At 46.0% G+C, this 22,575-nt stretch overlaps 1 protein-coding gene across 1 annotated transcript in view; it reads right to left on the bottom strand.

The window, feature by feature from the left end:
- Positions 1–435: 435 nt before the first annotated feature.
- The window catches only part of LOC126235397 (juvenile hormone esterase-like), a 156,660-nt gene continuing 134,520 nt past the window's right edge, over positions 436–22,575 (bottom strand). The window contains exons 7-8 of the mRNA XM_049944119.1: positions 20,225–20,378; positions 436–856 (exon numbers count right to left, since the gene is read on the bottom strand). Coding sequence (XP_049800076.1) covers positions 436–856; positions 20,225–20,378 — 575 coding nt within the window. The remainder of the gene's footprint in view (positions 857–20,224; positions 20,379–22,575) is intronic.

Here is a 22,575-nt window from a genome sequence, read left to right as displayed (position 1 = left end):
CTTCTAGATACATCCATTACTGAAAGCTAGTAGGCACACTTCCACTGGCTTCTAGCCCACCAACTACTGTAGGCACTCAGATGATGTCCTGCACACAAATTGTTGTACCATACGCAATGTCATACTAATCGTCTCCGCAACACTCTTCGTCAAACAGCATATTGCATAAACTGTCGAATGCATACAGAGCGCTCGGGCACAGGTTTCGCCCCAGTTAACACGTCCCGCCCTCTGCATTTCCTAGTACTATCATTGGTCGGGTGTTCCGTAGAAACTGTGGGTCGTTTTGTAGCATTCGGCAGTTTTTTCTTAGCAAGTGTCAGTTACTTCTTAACACTTCTCAAGGAATGTACGTACCAGTCACCCGCTATTTGGAAGACATCGTATACGAATAAATCACGCAGTGATCCAGACAAGTACTTTTTTACTAATAATTTACCGATCATGTTCCGAGATACTATACAACGGAGAAATATGACGTATGATGAGTAAATGGAAAACGCAGAGCAGTGAGTGCAGCTCGACTCGCGGCGCAGAGCTGGGCTCTTCGGCCGCGTCGTAGTACTCACGGGTGTCCTGCTTCGGGTCGGGCTGTACCTTGTGGTAGTTGAGCGAGAGGTTGAGGTTCTCGGCCATGGGCAGCTGGTCCCAGTAGCGCAGGCGGACGTGGACGGCAGGCAGGTGCAGCCGCGGGCACGCCCTCAGGCGCTCGCCCCTGCGCTGGTCGCCGCGCAGCTCCACGAACCACGGCTGGTCCTCAGACGCCGCCGGCCACACCGCGCCCGCAGCCTCCGGTTTATCCGCCGGCCAGCACTCCGGCTCTCCGCTCGGCCGTTCGCGATTCGCCACTGGGTACCTGCAGCACGCAGCACACACGGCGCTCTAATACGTCTACATTGGCACTCCACAGACCAGCCTGCCGGTGTGGCCGTGCGGTTCTAGGCGCTTCAGTCTGCAACCGCGTGACCGCTACGGTCGCAGGTTCGAATCCTGCCTCGGGCATGGATGTGTGTGATGCCCTTAGGTTACTTAGGTTTAAGTAGTTCTAAGTTCTAGGGGACTGATGACCTCAGAAGTTAAAGTCCCATAGTGCTCAGAGCCATTTGAACTCCACAGACCGACTAACTTTTCTCATGTTGGCAAATAAGGAGTGATCTGTTTTACTTCGTAAAAACTTTCAAGATCGCATAAAAATTTCCTTTATTTACAAACAATCGGTTTCGACAGTCTTTGCTGTCATCTTCAGGTCTTCAAGAATTTTGGTCAACAAATGTATTCATTTTGAGTTCGACCTCACGCCGCAGTGCCATATAGAAAACATGTAGCACACTATACAGGGTGAGGATTAATAAAATGGACACACTGCAGGGACGGATTCCTGGCAGGAAATTGAACAAAAAAGTCCGATGAACATGTGTCCGGAAATGCATCTTTGCCACGGTAGATAGCGCTGACGACTGGAAGTTCCTCATAAGCGTCTTCTAACCAAACTGCGTGCCTACGGAGTATCGCCTCAGTTGTGCGACTGGATTCGTGATTTCCTGTCAGAAAGGTCACAGTTCATAATAACACACGTTTAATATTTTTTTTGTGGAATCTAAAATTTAATAACCTCTCTCACACCGACCTGATTTAGCTTCACTGATCAGGGTAGTAAAAAAACATGCGTATATTAAGGGACTCTTCATTCACAAAGCAGGCTTATCACATTCACACAGTTCAATACTGTTCTATCCTGATTAAATTGAGCTTAACTTAAATTCCATAAGGCAGTGAAGCAATTTAGAAGTCTCGGTGCGACGAAAATTGTCAGTCGATCTCCTGGAAACATTTGTAATAATTATTAACTTTCGGTGATCACATGGGGAAGACCGGAGATCTGCTGGTAAGACCGTGTTAGCCCATTTATTGTAATAAACTGGATATCTTGAGCATACAAAACGGCAGGTTCGTCCAGTGTAAATCAGACGTTCCCCACTGATCCCGTGCAACACAGCGTAGTAAGCAGACACTGTCAATAATAATCAGTTAAATAATACGCGAACACACTTACTTTAGTTCATGTACTAAATTCTTTCTCATACAGAATCTCATCAAGATGGCGACTAGCTCAACAATACATACATATACATCCTCCTTCTTTCACGGCTAATCGGCAAGATCCGAATCCTTCTTTTCATAAGAGAAAACATAGATAGCAGAGAAGCTATTCCATGGAGTAAATGCACGCTCCAAGGAATAATAGGGCTTGAAACTACTTTGGATTGATAATCATCGTATATTAAAGTTTAGGAATCGGTAAGATAAGAAGAGATATTTCGAGATATGTACTAAGTTATAAAATTTGTAAAATTTCTGAAAATATCGCGGAGAGACCGCTGCAAGAGACACTACGGAAAGTCATCGAGTAAAACAGAAGTAATACCGGTATTCCCCAAGGAAGTGTTATACGCCCTCTATTGTTCCTGATCTATTATTAACGACTTAGGAGACAATCTGAGTAGCCGCCTTAGACTGTTTGCAGATGATGCTCTCATTGACCGTCTTGTAAAGTCATCAGATGATCAAAACGACTTGCAAAAAGATCTAGATAAGATATCTGTATGGTGCGAAAACTGGCAATTCACCCTGAATAAGGAAAAGTGTCAAGTTATTCACATGAGTACTAAAAGAAATCAGCTAAATTTCGATTACGCGATAAGTCACACAAATCTGAAGGCTGTAAATTCAGCTAAATACTTAGGGATAACAATTACAAATAACCTAAATTGAAACGATCACGTAGATAATATCGTGGGTAGAGCAAACCAAAGACTGCGATTCATTGGCAGAATGCTTAGAAGGTGCAACAGGTCTACTAAAGAGACTGCTTACTCAACGCTTGTCCGCCCTGTTCTGGAGTATTGCTGTGCAGTGTGGGATCCGCATCAGGTGAGACTGACGGATGACATCGAAAAAGTACAAAGAAGGGCAGCTCGTTTTGTATTATCGCGAAATAGGGGACATAGTGTCACAGACATGATACGTGAATTGGAGTGGCAATCATTAAAACAATGGCGTTTTGCGTTGCGACAGGATCTTCTCATGAAATTTCAATCACCAGTTTTCTCCTCCGATTGCGAAAACATTGTTGGAACCCACCTACATAGGGAAAAATAATCATCACGATAAAATAAGAGAAATAAGGGCTCGCACAGAAAAATTTAAGTGCTCGTTTTCCCCGCGTGCCGTTTGTAAGGGGTCCGTAGGCCCTTACTATAAGTTTGCACTCGGCACAGGTCGACAGGGCAAACAATCGATAGTGTCGGGTTGCGAGAACGAGTGTAGAGTTGAAGTCAGTTTCCCAGGTTGCGGGCCGAGCCGTGCGGAGGCCGGTTGCTGTGATACAAGGTTTACCGACAAAGGGAGTGGCCATCGCCGCGGTTTAACCCCTTTGTGTTAGAAAAATACGGGAAAGTGAAGAAGTTTAATTACGAGAGTGATCAGTGATATTTTTGTGACGATATTTATTTGGTTTCGCGTCTACCGCGCCGGCATCATTTGGATTGCAGTGTTGGATTGCAGTGATTGAATTTGCATGTGACAATAATGAATAACGAAGAGGCCTGTGCTGAGATTAGCCGTAATTAAACATGTATGACGAAGGCAGTGGCTGTCTCCTTTTCTTGTGTTTTTGAGACGAATATAGGTTCTTGATTAATGAAGCTGTGTTGGCGTTCTTCTTGTCACCAGACATTTCATTATTACAGCATTTGAGAAGGACAAAATGGAATGTAACAACTCCGTAGCAGTCAAATCCGATTGCCAGCCCCATTAGGTACACGGTCACATCAATTAATTATTATTTGGGCTGCTATCAGATCCCGATCGAGTGGGATACATAAAATCGGAGTGTTACACGTTCGAGAGTGGAATGGTAGAAAGACAGCTTGAAGGTGGTTCATTGAACCCTCTGCCAGGCACTTTATTGTGAATAGCAGAGTAATCACGTAGATGTAGATGCAGATGTAGACCACGTGCCGAGTGTTCCTTGTGTGTTGCAGGCTGTGTGACTGACTTACTGTATGCAGCAGAATAGTCCGGTATTCATGTCGGGAACAAGCCGAGATGGCATTTATGTCGGTGGAGGTTGCTCGTAAATAAAGATTTTTTTGCGATCTTCGCTTTAGAAAGTTTTTACCAAGTCAGCAAGCCATCTAACGGTGTGTGGCGGGGGATACTTCTGATGTCGCTAACTGATATCCTTTCCCTCTTCCACTCGCAAATTGTGCATGAGAAGAATGATTTTCGGTAAGAATGATTGTCGGTAAGCCTCAGTATTGGCTCCAATTTCTCGAATTTTCTCGTCTTGGTCATTTGGAGAGATGTATATGGGAAGAAGTAATAAGGTGTCCAATTCTTCCCGGAAAGTACTGTCCCGAAATTTCAATGGTAAATCTCTCCGTGATGTACAACGTCTCTCTTGTAGCATCTGGCACAGGTCTTTATCGAGCATCTGTGCAACGCTCTCGCACCGAAACAAAAGAGCTCATGGCGCGCGGGGTAGCCTAGTGGTCTTAGGCGTCTTGTCACGGTCCGCGCGGCTTTCCCCGTCGAAGGTTCGAGTCCTCCCTCGGGCATGAGTGAGTGTGTTGTCCTCAGCGTAAGTTAGTTTAAGTTAGATTAAGTAGTGGGTAAACTTACGGACCGATGACCTCAGCAATTTAGTGCCATAATTCCTTACCACAAATTTCAAATGATCCTGTGACGAAACTCGCTGTTCTTCTTTGTATCTTCTCACTCTCTCTCTCTCTCTCTCTCTCTCTCTCTCTCTCTCTCTCTCTCTCTCTCTTTCTCTCGTCTATCAATCCTACTCGATAAGAGTCGCAGACTGATGAACAATACTCAAGAATCAGTCGAACGAGCACATTCTGAGCCACTTCTTTCGTGGATGAGCTACAATTAACATTCTTCTCATTAATCTCAATCTGGCATCTGCATTTCCTACCATTTGTTTTACGTGGTACTTCAATGTAATGTCGCTGTGGATAGTTAGTTCTACACGTTTTACGATACAGAATTTCCAATAATTTGTCATCAAAAGAGCAGCGGTTCTCAGCGGTTCAGTCCGGAACCGAGCTGCTGCTACGGTCGCAGGTTCGAATCCTGCCTCGGGCATGGATGTGTGTGATGTTCTTAGGTTAGTTAGATTTAACTAGTTCTAAGTCTAGAGGACTGATGACCTCAGAAGTTAAGTCCCATAGTGCTTGGAGCCATTTGCATCTCCGAAACTAATTTCGTATTTCCTAGCATGAAATGCTGTTGAATTAGTCTGTATTAAATCTTGGACGCTTGCAGTAGAAATTATTACAGTCCTATTCGCATGGGGAAAAATGATACGGCTCTCTCTGTAAGTAATATTGATTTTACAAGAGACTGTACCTCGTTTAGAGAGGACTTCCTTGTAGTTCGGCTGTGTCAAGGACAGAATAACAGAACTGCTGACTGCTCCAGAACACACGAAACATAGCCATACACAGACAGAGTGCCCTGCAGCAAGGACAGGCTCCAGAGCGACAGAACATACTCGTAGTGATTGTCGGACGCCATATAGGGCACCGCAACACGGACTTGCCTCCACCATAACGTCACGCAGATGGTTCCGAAGAGAACATACATCCGCCAAACGCTGATACAAGCGGACGCAAGGCTTTACCATGTGCATCGACATTTAGTTCGACAGCATCAACATCGCCCCTCAAGACAGTATTAGGACTGTCTACAGTCACCGCTCAGAAAATGGTTCAAATGGCTCTGAGCACTATGGGACTTTAACTTCTGAGGTCAACAGTCCCCTAGAACTTAGAACTACTTCAACCTAACTAACCTACGGACATCACACACACCCATGCCCGAGGCAGGATTCGAACCTGCGACCATAGCAGTCGCGCGGTTTCAGACTGTAGCGCCTAGAACCGCTCGGCCACACCAGCGCTGAGAAGAGCCCAACTGGATATTCTTCAAGTTATACAGGGTGTCCCAGGAGGACTGGTCATTATTCAGTGGTATGAGAAGTACGGTCATTTGAAGCAAAAACTTCATATGGACATTTTCCCTATTCTGAACGGTTTCCGAGATTGAACACATTTAATGACATTTGTTTTCGGGCTAGTGGCGTGCACATACGTGTCTTACCCCTATCCTCTTTTACTTTTTATTCTAGGCCAACTTACCTCCTCACTTTCAACTTCTTTGCTCGAGATGTCTTTCTGCCACTAAACTAACCCGCTTTTTTTAAAAAATGGTTCAAATGGCTCTGAGCACTATGGGACTTAACATCTGTGGTCTTCAGTCCCCTAGAACTTACAACTACTTAAACCTAACTAACCTAAGGACATCACACACATCCATGCCCGAGGCAGGATTCGCAACTGCGACCGTAGCAGTCGCGCGGTTCTGGACTGAGCGCCTAGAACCGCTAGACCACCGCGGCTGGCCAACTAACCCGTTGAACGCGCTGTTGACCACGGTGTGTTAAGAGTGAACTAGTGCGAGAGACTTACAGTGTATCAAAGTGAAATGTGGGTTAAATGCGTTTATACACTCGCTGGCTAAAATGCCACACATCTACACTAATAAGAATATACATATACACTCCTGGAAATGGAAAAAAGAACACATTGACACCGGTGTGTCAGACCCACCATACTTGCTCCGGACACTGCGAGAGGGCTGTACAAGCAATGATCACACGCACGGCACAGCGGACACACCAGGAACCGCGGTGTTGGCCGTCGAATGGCGCTAGCTGCGCAGCATTTGTGCACCGCCGCCGTCAGTGTCAGCCAGTTTGCCGTGGCATACGGAGCTCCATCGCAGTCTTTAAGACTGGTAGCATGCCGCGACAGCGTGGACGTGAACCGTATGTGCAGTTGACGGACTTTGAGCGAGGGCGTATAGTGGGCATGCGGGAGGCCGGGTGGACGTACCGCCGAATTGCTCAACACGTGGGGCGTGAGGTCTCCACAGTACATCGATGTTGTCGCCAGTGGTCGGCGGAAGGTGCACGTGCCCGTCGACCTGGGACCGGACCGCAGCGACGCACGGATGCACGCCAAGACCGTAGGATCCTACGCAGTGCCGTAGGGGACCGCACCGCCACTTCCCAGCAAATTAGGGACACTGTTGCTCCTGGGGTATCGGCGAGGACCATTCGCAACCGTCTCCATGAAGCTGGGCTACGGTCCCGCACACCGTTAGGCCGTCTTCCGCTCACGCCCCAACATCGTGCAGCCCGCCTCCAGTGGTGTCGCGACAGGCGTGAATGGAGGGACGAATGGAGACGTGTCGTCTTCAGCGATGAGAGTCGCTTCTGCCTTGGTGCCAATGATGGTCGTATGCGTGTTTGGCGCCGTGCAGGTGAGCGCCACAATCAGGACTGCATACGACCGAGGCACACAGGGCCAACACCCGGCATCATGGTGTGGGGAGCGATCTCCTACACTGGCCGTACACCACTGGTGATCGTCGAGGGGACACTGAATAGTGCACGGTACATCCAAACCGTCATCGAACCCATCGTTCTACCATTCCTAGACCGGCAAGGGAACTTGCTGTTCCAACAGGACAATGCACGTCCGCATGTATCCCGTGCCACCCAACGTGCTCTAGAAGGTGTAAGTCAACTACCCTGGCCAGCAAGATCTCCGGATCTGTCCCCCATTGAGCATGTTTGGGACTGGATGAAGCGTCGTCTCACGCGGTCTGCACGTCCAGCACGAACGCTGGTCCAACTGAGGCGCCAGGTGGAAATGGCATGGCAAGCCGTTCCACAGGACTACATCCAGCATCTCTACGATCGTCTCCATGGGAGAATAGCAGCCTGCATTGCTGCGAAAGGTGGATATACACTGTACTAGTGCCAACATTGTGCATGCTCTGTTGCCTGTGTCTATGTGCCTGTGGTTCTGTCAGTGTGATCATGTGATGTATCTGACCCCAGGAATGTGTCAATAAAGTTTCCCCTTCCTGGGACAATGAATTCACGGTGTTCTTATTTCAGTTTCCAGGAGTGTATGTTGTATGTTTACGGCTCCTGCGATGGGGGTGCTCTTGCCGCAGTCGACACATTGAGTTCCTGCCGTTCAGGCCACGTCTGTTAACACGTCTTCCTCTGCGTGAAAGCAGCGACCAAGTCTCCCAGGTAGAGCCCAAGTACCTCAGTCTGCACCCCTTGCTTGTTCTCTGAACTGACACCAATAAAACGGCTATTTCGACATGTACGCCCAGCGAGCTTCCCATCGACCAGCTGCAGCTAACTGTCCAACAATACATTCTACCAGACATAAACTGAGTCCTGTCACATCAATTTCATCCGTACAGCTAGGTGCCAGTGAACTCAGTACCGAACCACTGTCAACCCTCTTTCTTTAGCATATAATTGATAACAATGCCTTCCTAATTAGATACAAGTGCCCTAACTGGAAAGGTCCTCATGATCTGAGTAATTAAAACGAAAGAAACTGTCTTCCAGGCAGTTCCAGAAAGGGACAGCCCCTGAAATTTTGACAGTAAACCACACCACGCCTCTCTTGTAGTATCTGCCACTGGAGTTGGATGAACAATGCCATGATGCTCTTGCGCTTACTAAACGCATTGCTCTTCTTTGTACCTTCTCTATTACTGCTGACAATTCTGCCTTGCGATGTTCCCAATAGATGAGCAATACTCAAGTAACGATCAAACGAGGGTTTTGTAAGTTACTTCGTTTGTGAGTGGACTACATTTAACGAGGATTCTTCCAATGAGTCTCGTTCTGCCATCGGCTTATCCTACGGTTAGTTTTATGTGGTCGTGAGTATTTACATCGTTCCGCATGCATACTCCAAAATATTCAATGGATGCAGCTGCTTTCAGTTATTTTTTGAGAACTGTTTAATCATAGAATACGTCTGAGTATTTATGCACAGTATGTTACTGTTGTTTGTAGTGAGAAGCGGACCGCACCTACTCGTCATCGGCGATTTTGACCTGGTTTGGCCAGAAATGAAAGTGACAGAAAATGGAGCTCCAGATGGCGAAGAGGTTAGAAAAAATTGCATTTGTGATGAGTGTCGGGAACGGCGTGAGGCATTTACATTAGAGTAATTGCCAGGTAGCGGAAAGAGTACGAACGGCAATGCGAGGATCGTGGGATCGAGTCCCTTTGCAGAAACTGTTTTTTTTTCAGTTTTTTAGTTGCTTACATTGCAGATCAACGGACAATGGAAAGTAAAGTACAATTTAGGATTGCAAATAAATTTTTAAGAAAGGATTGTGCTTACATCGTCCACTACGAACCTGCAGAAAACATTGCATGAAGAGATTGTAATTAAAGCGTCACCGTTACTCCTCCGCAGCTGCATGCAAACAATAGGTTTCTGGAGCAGGTATAATCGTCCCATCGATAGAGAAAACGAAATCACGTACTGAGAAGACTGCTTCAAAATATATTCCATAGTACATTGAGAGGCGTCCTTCCAGTAGATCTCACCGTGAGGCTGCATGCCGATCGTGTATTGTGTTAACTGGAAATTCTACAAAGAATCCGCTGACATGACTCCCATATGCAATACTTGACTTTTAAACCCTTGATGAATCCCTCTTGAAGAATCATGCCAGGTGAGGTCGGACACCGTAAATATAATAAGAATCAATTTAACAAACAGCACAAAAATAATCCACTAAAAGAATGACTGGGTTGAGGGGACTGGAGTATAATTTTTAACTGAAAGCCAGAAATACTGTACAGAATGAAACGAATTTCTATCACTACTAGGTTCTTACATTAACATCTCAGTGCGCATGATGAGTTGGTGCCTCCTGATTAATTATGGGATAGTGTGCATAGATAAAAATGACAACTAACACAAAAGTACTAATTTTTTCCAGTTTTCAACACTTAATGGTACCTCTCCTGTCACTGACAGAGCGCACGAGATTCTAGTTGATTTACCAATCAACATGAAGTTTATTGACTTACAGAAGAAAACTATACTTTGAACACGCAGTGCGCTGCATATATGGCCCAGAACCAGCCCCTCTGTACCTACCTCGGCAAGAGCGATTTGAATACGCCCAGAGCCGCGGATATTTAGCCTGTGATGTTCTCTGCAAAGTCGAAACCACTGCAGGCGCCCCCCCCCCCCCCCCCCCCTGGTGTCGAGATGTGAATCATCTTATTGCTGCTGTGACTGCCCCACGTGTGATGGGCAAAAGTAATGTCCGGGCTGCCGAACGAAATACAAAACTTCGCCATCGCTCTGTCAAATGGGCCGGAGTAAAAGCGACCGCTGCGCTTCAAATCCAAAATGCAAGTCCTTAATTTCTGAAGCTACCAGACAGACTTGGTGCTCCGCTCCAGGACCCGTCTAATAGAAACAATTTTCTTATGAACTACCGAATCACCGACATAAAAGTTTTCTGGGTGTAGTACAGCGTCATATTGTATAAAACTACTGTTGGAGAAAACCAACGTTTCGGCCACGGTTACAGTGGCCTCCTTCTGGATCTACTGGTGCGTTCTACCAATGCAGTGTCCCTTATATTTTGTTATTACTCTTCACTGCGCATGCCAATTACATCATAATTTTAAAAGATAGTTCATTTCATTGGTCACTTAAGGAAGCTAGAACGCACCTGTAGAGCCAGGAGAAGGCCGCTGCAACCGTGCCGGAAACGTTGGTTTTCTTCAGCAGTAGTTTTATACAATATGACGCGGAACCATACCCAGAAAACTTTTATGTCGACTGACTCTAGCCGCGTAGGCCTACGCAATATATTACCCAATCGCCGTCACTTCCGCTCGCTGTCTGGGTGCCGAGCGGCTGTCCACACAGCATTGCTTTAGGGTATCACCCACAGTCTTAGGTAACTGATCCGAGTACAACACCTTCGTCGTTTTCAGAATTCGCGGAAGGTCCCTCTGCTGCCCGCCGACGGCGCCATCGTGTCTGGTACGGGCATCCGGTCTAGGGTAAAATCAAAGGGACGCTTCTGCACAGGATGCCGACACGCTCAGCTCTCTCAGTGAATCTTATAAAATCTCACCCCGACTGCTCAGCACCAAGCCCAGTTGCAGTGGTTTATGGCACAGAACTCTGCCAAGGAAAAGTTCTTCAAAATACGTGATTTTTACTGTAATGTAGCTTGTGCTCAATGTGCGTTTTAATAGACCCGTTATTTTAATAGACCTGTGACAGTAATAATCATGCGTGCGGAACCCTTAACTTCATCTCCGAACTTTGCTAGTTACCATGGCAACTCTCAATTCAGTGATGAAAATGAAAATTGGCGGATAATGTGAACCTTGCACTTCAAGTGCATGGCCCAGATGGAACGTCATCTTGCATGATCACGTTATCCAGTCAGTATTTGGCGAAATGATACGTTACGCGTGGTTTGATGAAAAACTGTCTACGAAGCAGAACCTTTTATTAATGTAAATCAAATTTGTTATTCTATAGTAACTCTGAAACCACCATGGATTTGTAAAAAATGTTCAAATGTGTGTGAACTACAAAGGGACCAAACTGCTGAGGTCATCAGTCCCTAGACTGACACACAACTTAAGCTGACGTATGCTAAGAACAACACACGCACCCTTGCCCGAGGGGGGAGTCGGACCTCCGGCGGGAGGAGCCGCGCATTCCGGTACATGGAGCCTCAAACCGCATGGCCACACCGCGCGGCTTATTGTAAAAATGCGGCGGTTATAACGTGTGCAAAATGCTAACACAATTACTGCCTCTCTAGTTTTTTCGATGCATAAAAGCCCAAAACGTGCAAATCATCAACTGTAAAATAATGGAAGTTTCCATTTCCACAAATACACGAAGTTCTCGTATACGCCGTGCAAGCCCTTTCTGGAATTTAGTTTGCAATTTTCCTAGGCCATTTCTTTTCATACCTTTTATTAGAAATAGTAATAAATACAATATATTGAGCGTTAAATCGGTTTATTTACAATGTAAGTAACGTATAAACGGAAACTAAAACAAGTTTCTGCATAGGGACACGATCGCACGACCTTCGGATTAGCGTTCTGTACCCTTATCGCTGGATAACTTCTTCGATCACACATATATCTCCTTCGTCGCCTCACCCGCCACAAAAGTTGTATTTTTTTTTTCCAAACGCTTGGCCATCTGGAACTGCAACTTCTGTCATTTCCATCTCTGGCCAAGCCCTGCATATAACATAAATGTGTACGAAATCGGTGATGATGAATAGGCGCGGTCCCCTTGCGACTGTCAGCTGCCCTGCACCAAGCATCCATCCTCTGCAAGTCCGCCAGCATTTCTAGTAAAATTTTCTGTTTTTTCGACTTCTCTGTATACAACAACATCGTCCGCGAACAGCCTCATGGATCTTTAAACATTATCTGCGAGATCGTTTACGACGGACGTTCAGTAATGCAACATATTTTTTGAAAAAAAAGCGGAATTTGTTGCGGTACATCATGGAATATTCCTGCTTTAGCCTCTACATTTTCACGAACTTCCGACAGCTGGCGGCGCTTTACGCTGCCTTGAAAACGGCGTCTGTAACGGCGATGCGTTCCAAGAGGAGAGCTCTCATTGAGTTTCTTTTGACGAGAAACCAGAGCAACGCAGATGTTCATAGGTGCTTGCAGAATGTCTACGGAGACCTGGCAGTGAACAAAAGTACGGTGAGACGTTGGGCAACAAGGTCGCACAAACATGTCGGATCTCCCGCTTGCCAGTCGGCCGCACACAACTGTGACTCCTGCAGTGTTGGTATCTGTGAACACTCTCTATCCAGGTGATCGACGGATAACAATTAAAGACGTCGATGCTCAACTGTATGTCTGTGCTGGTAGTGCTGGCACACTCGTCTGCCAGTTAAAATACTCGAAGGTGTGCGCCCGCTGCGTTCCTCGCCGCCTAACAGAAGACTACAAAGAGCAGCAAAGGACGATCTGTGCGCAGTTGTTTGTTCAAACGAGGCTGATCACGCCTTTTTTTTTTTTTTTTTTTTTTGCCGTCATCACAGGCGATGAAACATGGGTTCATCACTTGGAACCGCAAAGTCATGGCGACGATCTACTGGGACTCTCAAGGGGTTTGATTGTTCGATGTCCACCTTCATGGTGCAACGATCTACTCTGAAGTGTATTGAAGTGTATTGTGCTACTTTCAGGGAATTGAAGAAACGACTTCAGCGTGCTCGTCGCCCCGAAAATGCAATGCAATTCTCCTTCTCCATGACAGTGCAAGGCCTCACACAAGTATGTGCACCCGAGAGATCTCACAAAACCCTACTGAACTGTTTCTCCTCAGCGACTCTACAACACACATCTCGCACCTTTCGATTTCCATCTGTTTGGCCCAATGAAGGGCGCAATTCGCTGGAAGCAGTACGTGGATGACGGGGAAGTCATTCATGCAGCAAGACGTTGGCGCTGACGTCAACCAAGAAGGGTGTAAGTGGGCTGGTTCTGTGTTGGCAGTGCTGTGTAGAGCTTTGCATTGGATCTCTGACTGCGTTTTCTTTGTAAGAGACTCTGTGGCTGGTCGGACTCGTTGGAAGTTAATCGCCAGTACTGTTGGGCAGTTGCAAGTTAGTCGCCAGCAGTGATGGAAGTACAGTTGGGCAGTTGGAGGTGAACAGCCAGCAGTGATGGAGGTTAGATGTGAGAAGTTAGCATTGATGGAGGGTCGAGGTTTGAAGTGTTAGCGTAGGCTAACGATATGGAAGTATCCGACTTGGAGATTGAACATTATTCATGATTATGTATCTTTGTACTGGATGTCAATGACGGTTTATATTCGTGTTTGAAATGGATGTCACATTATTAAGGTAAAAAAAGTACATTATTTGGTTTACAAAAAAATCTTTCCTCTGCTAACCACATGTCTATTAGTAGTTGTGGGCTTTAGTAGTAAGAATCTTTTATTTAGCTCTCAGTATTGACGCTCGCTGTATTGCAGTAGTTCGCGTAATGAAGATTTTTGTGAGGTAAGTGCTTAAGTGAGGTAAGTGTTTAATGAATGTATAGGTTATTGTTAGGATTTCTTTTTTGTCAGAGCCATTCTTTTGAATTAATTATTTGAAGTCAGGTTGTAATTTTTTGAGCAGATTGCGTTGCTCTAGAATATTGTGGGTCAGTGTTGACATGATAAGAAAAAGTAAAGAGAAAGTAGGCTCAGTACGTGCAGTTTTACTCAGCTGTTTTGGAATCAAATAAGGTAGAACTTTCATCTTCTCAGTCAGTCTGAAATTTAAGTACAGACACACTCATTCAAATAAAGAAGTTTCAAGGTGCCGTAACACCGTCGCATTGAATTGGGATTATGTTGAAAAACAGGGTCTTGTAGCCAGAAGATTGGGGAACAGTACTGTGTATTGGCAACCTGAATAAAACCAACATGCTTTCAAACAAATGTGTTACAGTACGTATTGATTTCCCCTCCTATATGCACTGATGAGGCGAAACTTTATGACCATTACACACTGCGATGCTGGATGCCGCCCGGTGGCGTTGCAGGCACGTAACGCGGAAGGGGAATAAGCGGAGCAGCGGCGAATGGAGAATCATTCTAGCGATACTATGGAACACCAATGAGGAATCCACTGACATAAGCTAATTTGATAATAAGCTGGTTCTTACTGCCCGACACCTGGGAACGAGCACCTCGAAAACAGTGAAGCTGGTCTCGTGTTCGCGTGCTACAGTCGTGACTGCTGATGGAAACTGGTTGAAGGATGGTGAAGCCAGGAGTAGGTGACAGCCGCGCGGGATTAGCCGAGCGATCTCAGGCGCTGCACTCATGGACTCTGCAGCTGGTCCCGGCGGAGGTTCGAGTCCTCTCTCGGGCATGGGTGTGTGTGTCTGTTAGGATAATTTAGGTTAAGTAGTGTGTAAGCTTAGGGACTGATGACCTTAGCAGTTAAGTCCCATAAGATTTCACACACACATTTGAATAGGTGACAAAGTATTGGATGCTCAGGCGTCATTGTAAAACGTGCAGGTCGGTTCCCTGCGCGCTGTCTAAAGGAGGATCTGTGGCAGATCTGAGCACAGAATACAGTGCTGGCGCAGTCACAAGTGTTTCGGAGCACAACGCTCAGCGCTCATGGTTGATTATGGGGCACTGCGACAGACGACCCCTAGATGTTCCCACGCTGATCCAAAGACAACATCAGTTACAGTTGCAATTCGAATCCTGCCTCGGGCATCATGGTTGTGTGTGATGTCCTTAGGTTAGTTAGGTTTAAGTAGTTCTACGTTCTATGGGACTGATGACCTCAGCAGTTAAGTCCCATAGTGCTCAGAGCCATTTGAACCATTTTTGAAATTCTGCTCGAAACATAGCCCACGAAATAGACTGAGGCCAATGGAGACGCTATTATGCCATGTGGAACTATGGTAGTAACCAAAAGCACCAAGATATCTGTAGGCTACAGAAACATTACCGCCGGCCGAAGTGGCCGTGCGGTTAAAGGCGCTGCAGTCTGGAACCGCGAGACCGCTACGGTCGCAGGTTCGAATCCTGCCTCGGGCATGGATGTTTGTGATGTCCTTAGGTTAGTTAGGTTTAACTAGTTCTAAGTTCTAGGGGACTAATAACCTCAGCAGTTGAGTCCCATAGTGCTCAGAGCCATTTTTGAAGAAACATTACTGTGGACGTCCATGCTTCTGACTGAAGGTTTGAGGGACTTCGGCCGTTTAATGAAATGGAACACCTGCTCTGGCACCGAGCGCCGCGGGTTTTGAATCCGCGCCAGACGGCATGGACCTCGATTACCACTAGAGGTCTCTACAGCTGTCGCGCCGGAAGCCGTGACTGTGCACGTTTCTGGCTCGCGTATAACGTGAGGGCACTAGGGTGGAGCACGTGGTCCCACTAGACAATAGCGACGTACCTATCCAGTGTACAGGGTGTTACAAAAAGGTACGGCCAAACTTTCAGGAAACATTCCTCACACACAAAGAAAGAAAATATGTTATGTGGACATGTGTCCGGAAACGCTTACTCTCCATGTTACAGCTCATTTTATTACTTCTCTTCAAATCACATTAATCAATGAATGGAAACACACAGCAACAGAACGTACCAGCATGACGTCAAACACTTTGTTACAGGAAATGTTCAAAATGTCCTCCGTTAGCGAGGATACATGCATCCACACTACGTCGCATGGAATCCCTGATGCGCTGATGCAGCCCTGGAGAATGGCGTATTGTGTCACAGCCGTCCACAATACGAGCACGAAGAGTCTTTACATTTGGTACCGGCGGTGCGTAGACAAGAGTTTTCAAATGCCCCCATAAATGAAAGTCAAGAGGGTTGAGGTCAGGAGAGCGTGGAGGCCATGGAATTGGTCCGCCTCTACCAATCCATCGGTCACCGAATCTATTGTTGAGAAGCGTACGAACACTTCGACTGAAATGTGCAGGAGCTCCATCGTGCATGAAGCACATGTTGTGTCGTACTTGTAAAGGCACATGTTCTACCAGCACAGGTAGAGTATCCCGTATGAAATCATGATAACGTGCTCCATTGAGCGTAGGTGGAAGAACATGGGGCCCAATCAAGACATCACTAACAATGCCTGCCCAAACGTTCGCAGAAAATCTGTGTTGATGACGTGATTGCACAATTGCGTGCGGATTCTCGTCAGCCCACACATGTTGATTGTGAAAATTTACAATTTGATCACGTTGTAATGTAGCCTCATCCGTAAAGAGAACATTTGCACTGAAATGAGGATTGACACATTGTTGGATGAACCATTCGCAGAAGTGTACCCGTGGAGGCCAATCAGCTATTGATAGTGCCTGCACACGCTGTACATGGTACGGAAACAACTGGTTCTCCCGTAGCACTCTCCATACAGTGACGTGGTCAACGTTACCTTGTACAGCAGCAACTTCTCTGGCGCTGACATTGGGGTTATCGTCAACTGCACGAAGAATTGCCTCGTCCATAGCAGGTGTCCTCGTCGTTCTAGGTCTTCCCCAGTCGCGAGTCATAGGCTTGAATGTTCCGTGCTCCCTAAGACGCCGATCAATTGCTTCGAATGTCTTCCTGTCGGGACACCTTCGTTCTGGAAATCTGTCTCGATACAAACGTACCGCGCCACGGCTATTGCCCCGTGCTAATCCATACATCAAATGGGCATCTGCCAACTCCGCATTTGTAAACATTGCACTGACTGCAAAACCACGTTCGTGATGAACACTAACCTGTTGATGCTACGTACTGATGTGCTTGATGCTAGTACTGTAGAGCAATGAGTCACATGTCAACACAAGCACCGAAGTCAACATTACCTTCCTTCAATTGGGCCAACTGGCGGTGAATCGAGGAAGTACAGTACATACTGACGAAACTAAAATGAGCTCTAACATGGAAATTAAGCGTTTCCGGACACATGTCCACATAACATCTTTTCTTTATTTGTGTGTGAGGAATGTTTCCTGAAAGTTTGGCCGTACCTTTTTGTAACACCCTGTGTAAGCACCTGCCTCTCGCTCAGCTAGGCAGTCGGAAATTCGTCGAGTCTATCGACATCACGGCAACAGACAGCGTGTTTACAGTACTTTGGTTTCCTTATCAGTGGGCATTGTGGATTCATGTGGTTGTCTCTTGCCACCCCGTTGATTCTTGCGTGTTGTCGTCGTAAGGTCTCGCTCGGTCGTCCGCCGTTGTTCGTGCCCGTCCTTTCCCGTTCGTTTGTTTGTTCGCGGGCCGCTCCCGTTTGGTCCCGCCGCGCTTCCTTTTTCGGCAACACCTGCAGCCGTCCTTCCGATGTTATTTTTACATAGCTATCAGTTTCGGTGATCGAGAACACCATCTTTAGGACTTAAGTGACACTGAGGGAGTGAAATCCAATCGTATATACAATCCCATCAGTGGCCAACATCTATGAACTGGTTTCCGTAGACTGCTGTAACATCGTTGTTACAGTAGTCTACGGAAACCAGCTATATAACAACATCGAAAGAACGGCTGCAGGTGTTCCATTGCATTACAGTACTGTGGAACGTCTCCATTCCTTCATGCTTGGTGAGGTCTGTGACGATGATGGCATCTTGCAGCTAGATAACTGCATATGTCAAAATACGAGAATCATATCGCAGTGGTTTGAGGAGTGTGATAGTGACCTCACGTTGATGTCTAGGCCACTGGATTCGCCTGATCTGAAACCGATGGAACACATCGTGGACGCTGTCAGGCGCCATGTCCATCCCAACCATCCACCGGTCCTCAATTTACGAGAACTGCGTGACCTGTGCGTAGACAGGCGGTTCCTCATACCTCCGGAAACATACCAAGGATTTTTCTGACCAATGCCACGCAGACTCGCTGCTGTATTGCGAAGCAAAGACGGCCCAACACGCTATTAAGGAGCTATCGTAATGTTTTGACTCACCGTTGCATAATATGGATTCTAGACATGATGAACACCTGTGTCTCAAAATTGCAAATACCAAATAACTGGAGAAAAACCAAAGTTGTGGCCCTACTGAAACCGGGGAAACAGCCAACAGATGCCAAAAATTTCCGACCCATATCACTCTTATGTCAACTATACATAGTCTTAGAATGATCCTCAATCGAATCTTGGAACAAATTGATCAAACACTGATGAGAGAACAATCTGGGTTCCGCCCCGGGAGGTCGTGTTGTGGACAGATCTTCAGCCTGACACAACACATAGAGGATGGATATGAATGCGGGAAGATCACCGGTGTCCCCTTTGTGGATCTTACTACTGCATATGACACCATTAATCACAGGAAAGTGTTAACAAAGATCTATGCCATCACGAAAGACTTCCACCTAACACAGTTTATAAGATGCCTGCTACAAAAAAGACGTTTCTTTGTTACTCTACAAAACAAGAGGAGCCGCTGGAGGGCACAGAGAAATGGTATCCCCCAAGGAAGTGTGCTAGCCCCACTGCTGTTTAATATTTACACCAATGACCAGCCAATTAATCCTATCACAAGATCTTTCATTTATGCAGATGACACAGCACTTGCCGCGCAAGGTAGAACTTTTGAGGAGGTGGAAGAAAAACAATAAGTCTTGAGGCATTATCTAATTTCTACGATAGCAACTACCTGAAGCCAAACCCCTCCAAAACACAAGTGTGTGCATTCCACTTACGGAACAGAGAGGCACGGAGGGAACTGAGAATAACCTGGAGAGGTCAACAAATGACCCACTGTGAAACCCCAAAACACCTCGGACTGAAGTTGGACCGGTCCCTCAACTTCAAGGACCATTGTACAGATACAAAAATGAAAGTCAGTGCGAGGAACAACATTATTAGGAAACTGACTGGCAACAACCGGGGAGCACACCCACAGGTCCTCCGCACATCTGCCCTCGCTTTGTGCTTCTTCGCTGCTGAATATGCAGCACCTGTATGGCAGAACTCCAGCCATGCCAAACAGGTAAATACTGCCCTACATGAAACAGGACGAACTGTAACCGGCTGGTTGCGGGCAACCCCTGTTGACAAAATCTACCACCTCATGGGCGTAGCTCCTCCAGACATCCGAAGGTGAACAGCAGCTGAAGTGGAAAGAAAGAAGCAGGAGACGGATCAGAGACACCCCCTGTTTGGATGCGAACATCAAACACCAAGACTCAAGTCGAGAAAAAGTTTTCTCCGGACAACGCAACCAATCCAGACGTCACCTGGAGACCATATGATACAACTCTGGCCTAACTCATTATCAGAGAAATATTGGGACAACTACAAGGAAGAACTCGCTACAGGTGATCATCTCCCATACACGACATGGAAGGTACTCAATAGACCGAGAACTGGAGTATCTTTGTGTAAGGAGAACATGAAGAAATGCGGATACATCTCAGGGGACGAACTATGTGAGTGTGGTGAACCCTAAGACCATCAGCACCTACTCAACTGCAGGAAACTGTCGAAAGCTGTGTCCATGGACGATCTGATTATCGCTAATGATAAGGCAGTCTGTGCAGCGGAGTTCTGGGCAGCACATGGAATATTAATAAGCACATATTCTCTGTGATACTTTTAATATATATGTATGATATGCTATGTATAATATGCTATGTATGATAAATCATATTTAATATGTTATGTTCTGGACACGTATGAATAAAAAAAATAAATTTCATAATGGTGTAGAGCCACTTTATAGAAGACTCTCGAAACACCTCTTCAGTGAGATAAGGTGACTCACCCATCCTTGGCGAAGTTTGTCCAGAGGGTGACCATTGCCTGGATCGCTTCTTTATCGGTAGTGGTGGCCTCTGGGAACAGCTTCGGCATCTCGAACAGGTGTAGCAGGTCGTCCCCGTGGCAGGCTCCCTCTCCAGACAGCCACTGTGCGTACGCTGAGGCAGTTATTACTGAGCGACTCACACACTCAGGCATCATACAAAATAAAACAAGTGTAACATAGTCACCAATCCGTGCAGCCTTCGGGTGCTCTATAAGTAAGCTGCCAACAAACATTCTGTACAGTAAATAAATGATTTAGTCAAGATGCGAAGGTTCAATCATCGAAACTAAGCCCAACGGACAAAAAATTAATCATCCAATTAGAAGAGCACACTGTTTGCTTTGGGGCGCTGTAAACGGCGTAGAACAGGTAACAGCGGTCATGTGAACCTCCACCTATGACATAAGTCATCATAATGGTTCAAATGGCTCTGAGAACTATGGGACTTAACATCTATGGTCATCAGTCCCCTAGAACTTAGAACTACTTAAACCTAACTCACCTAAGGACATCATCGTAATGAACCGGCCATATATGTGGGATCATCACAGAATGATGGGCGACATGGAGACGTGGTAAAATAGGAGAAAGGATCTAACGTAGCGGACGTGCCTATTAAACAAATCCTCAATGAAGCTGACCGGTTTTTCCGTGTATCAGTGCAGACACACTAATGTGTATACGACGAACGTGTACCATTCACAACCGTGTAACGTAGCGTTAGAATAGTGATCGTAAACCGACCCTCACTGACAGGGATCGGAAAAGAGCGGCTCGCCTTCTAAATAATAATTTGTTTCAAACCCGATTGGAATTTCAACAGTCACTAAAGGCAAGTTAATCTCAAATAGTTTCTGGGGGAGCACTGTGAAGGGAGCTGCGTGCAATATATATTTGGTGTTGGGTACCTTGCAAAAGGCATATGCTCACAGAGGCAGATACACTTGCATGTCTTCAGTCGTCGCAACAAACTAGAAAGTGGACAGTGGCTCCCTGGAGGAGTTTAGAGTGGTCCGATGAGTTGTTATTTTTGCCTCTTTCCAAATTATGAAGCGTTCCGACGGCACCAACGTCACATCGACGCGTTTAACGGTGACTTGAGGCTCGGGGGTGGTTCTGCAATGTTTTGGGGGTGTTTCTCGTACCACGATTTGCGCCCAGTCTTCCAGGTCACTGTGAGTACTAACCACGCTGTTTACTTCGATTTTCTCGGTGACCAATTGTTGCACTTCTTTCTGTACGTTCGTGATGAGAGTGATGTGCACATTCCGAGCTTGCAACATGACAACAGCCGTTTTCAGAGGGCTTCACGCATACCTGTACTTTTCTCGTTTGACGAACACCAGGCGCTCTGTCGCAGCTCAACTGGCTAGCTAAGTCGCTGGAGCTTAATGCCTTAAAAATGTCTGGAACTTTTTAGAACACTGAGTCAAATGTAGCTGTCTACATTTCTACAGTTTTATATATGTACCCGATCTAATCATCGCTGAGTGGTTCTAGCTGGCTATGGCACATTACCCTATAGAAATTTGTGTCTCTCTTCTTCACCGAACGGAGACCATTATCAAGTATTATATGAAAATAACTCAGCGAGATTAACGATTGCAATAGCTGGACAGAAGATTCGAGTGATATTAGAGGACAGCAAGATGTTTAACCTGTATTTTGCAGATGGCCAGATTGTTGTAGCAGAAGATGAAGATGATCTGAGCTACATGGTGAGAAAGTTTTAACAGGAATACAATAACGCATGCCTGAAGGTGAACATGAAGTGTGAATACTTGGATGTTGGAACGGAAAAAGTAAATAATTTAGAGGTAGATAGAGAAGTAATTGTAGTTGTGGAAAAGGCGAAATATATTGGGGTATTATTTCACAAATAGGCCATAAACTATGGTGAAATCACTAGTAGAATTAACAAAGGACGAGCTGTAACAAGCGCAATGAACTTTGTTCTGTAGAACAAAAAGAGACGAAGAACAAAGTAGAAGAGAATGTTGGAGATTATAAGAGAGAGAGAAAGATAAGATTAAATTGCTTGTCACTGAGACGGATAACTTAAGACGAAGCTCACGTTGTACTAGGACGTGAAGGATAATAAACGATGTAATCTAACGAAGGATGAAAATTGACAAGGATATATGTGACGACATCCAATAAAAACAGCTGATGTGATTTGGCTATATGAATAGGATGAATGAAAACACGATATCAAATAGACCATTACAATGGAGACCATCCCAGCGGAAGAAAAGAGGGTCGCCCACCACGCAACTGTTTGGAAAGGAAAGAATGCAGGAGAACCATGC

The sequence above is a fragment of the Schistocerca nitens genome, chromosome 2, assembly GCF_023898315.1.
Source record: "Schistocerca nitens isolate TAMUIC-IGC-003100 chromosome 2, iqSchNite1.1, whole genome shotgun sequence".
NCBI classification, from domain to species: domain Eukaryota; kingdom Metazoa; phylum Arthropoda; class Insecta; order Orthoptera; family Acrididae; genus Schistocerca; species Schistocerca nitens.
This window is presented reverse-complemented; position numbering and strand designations above follow the sequence as displayed.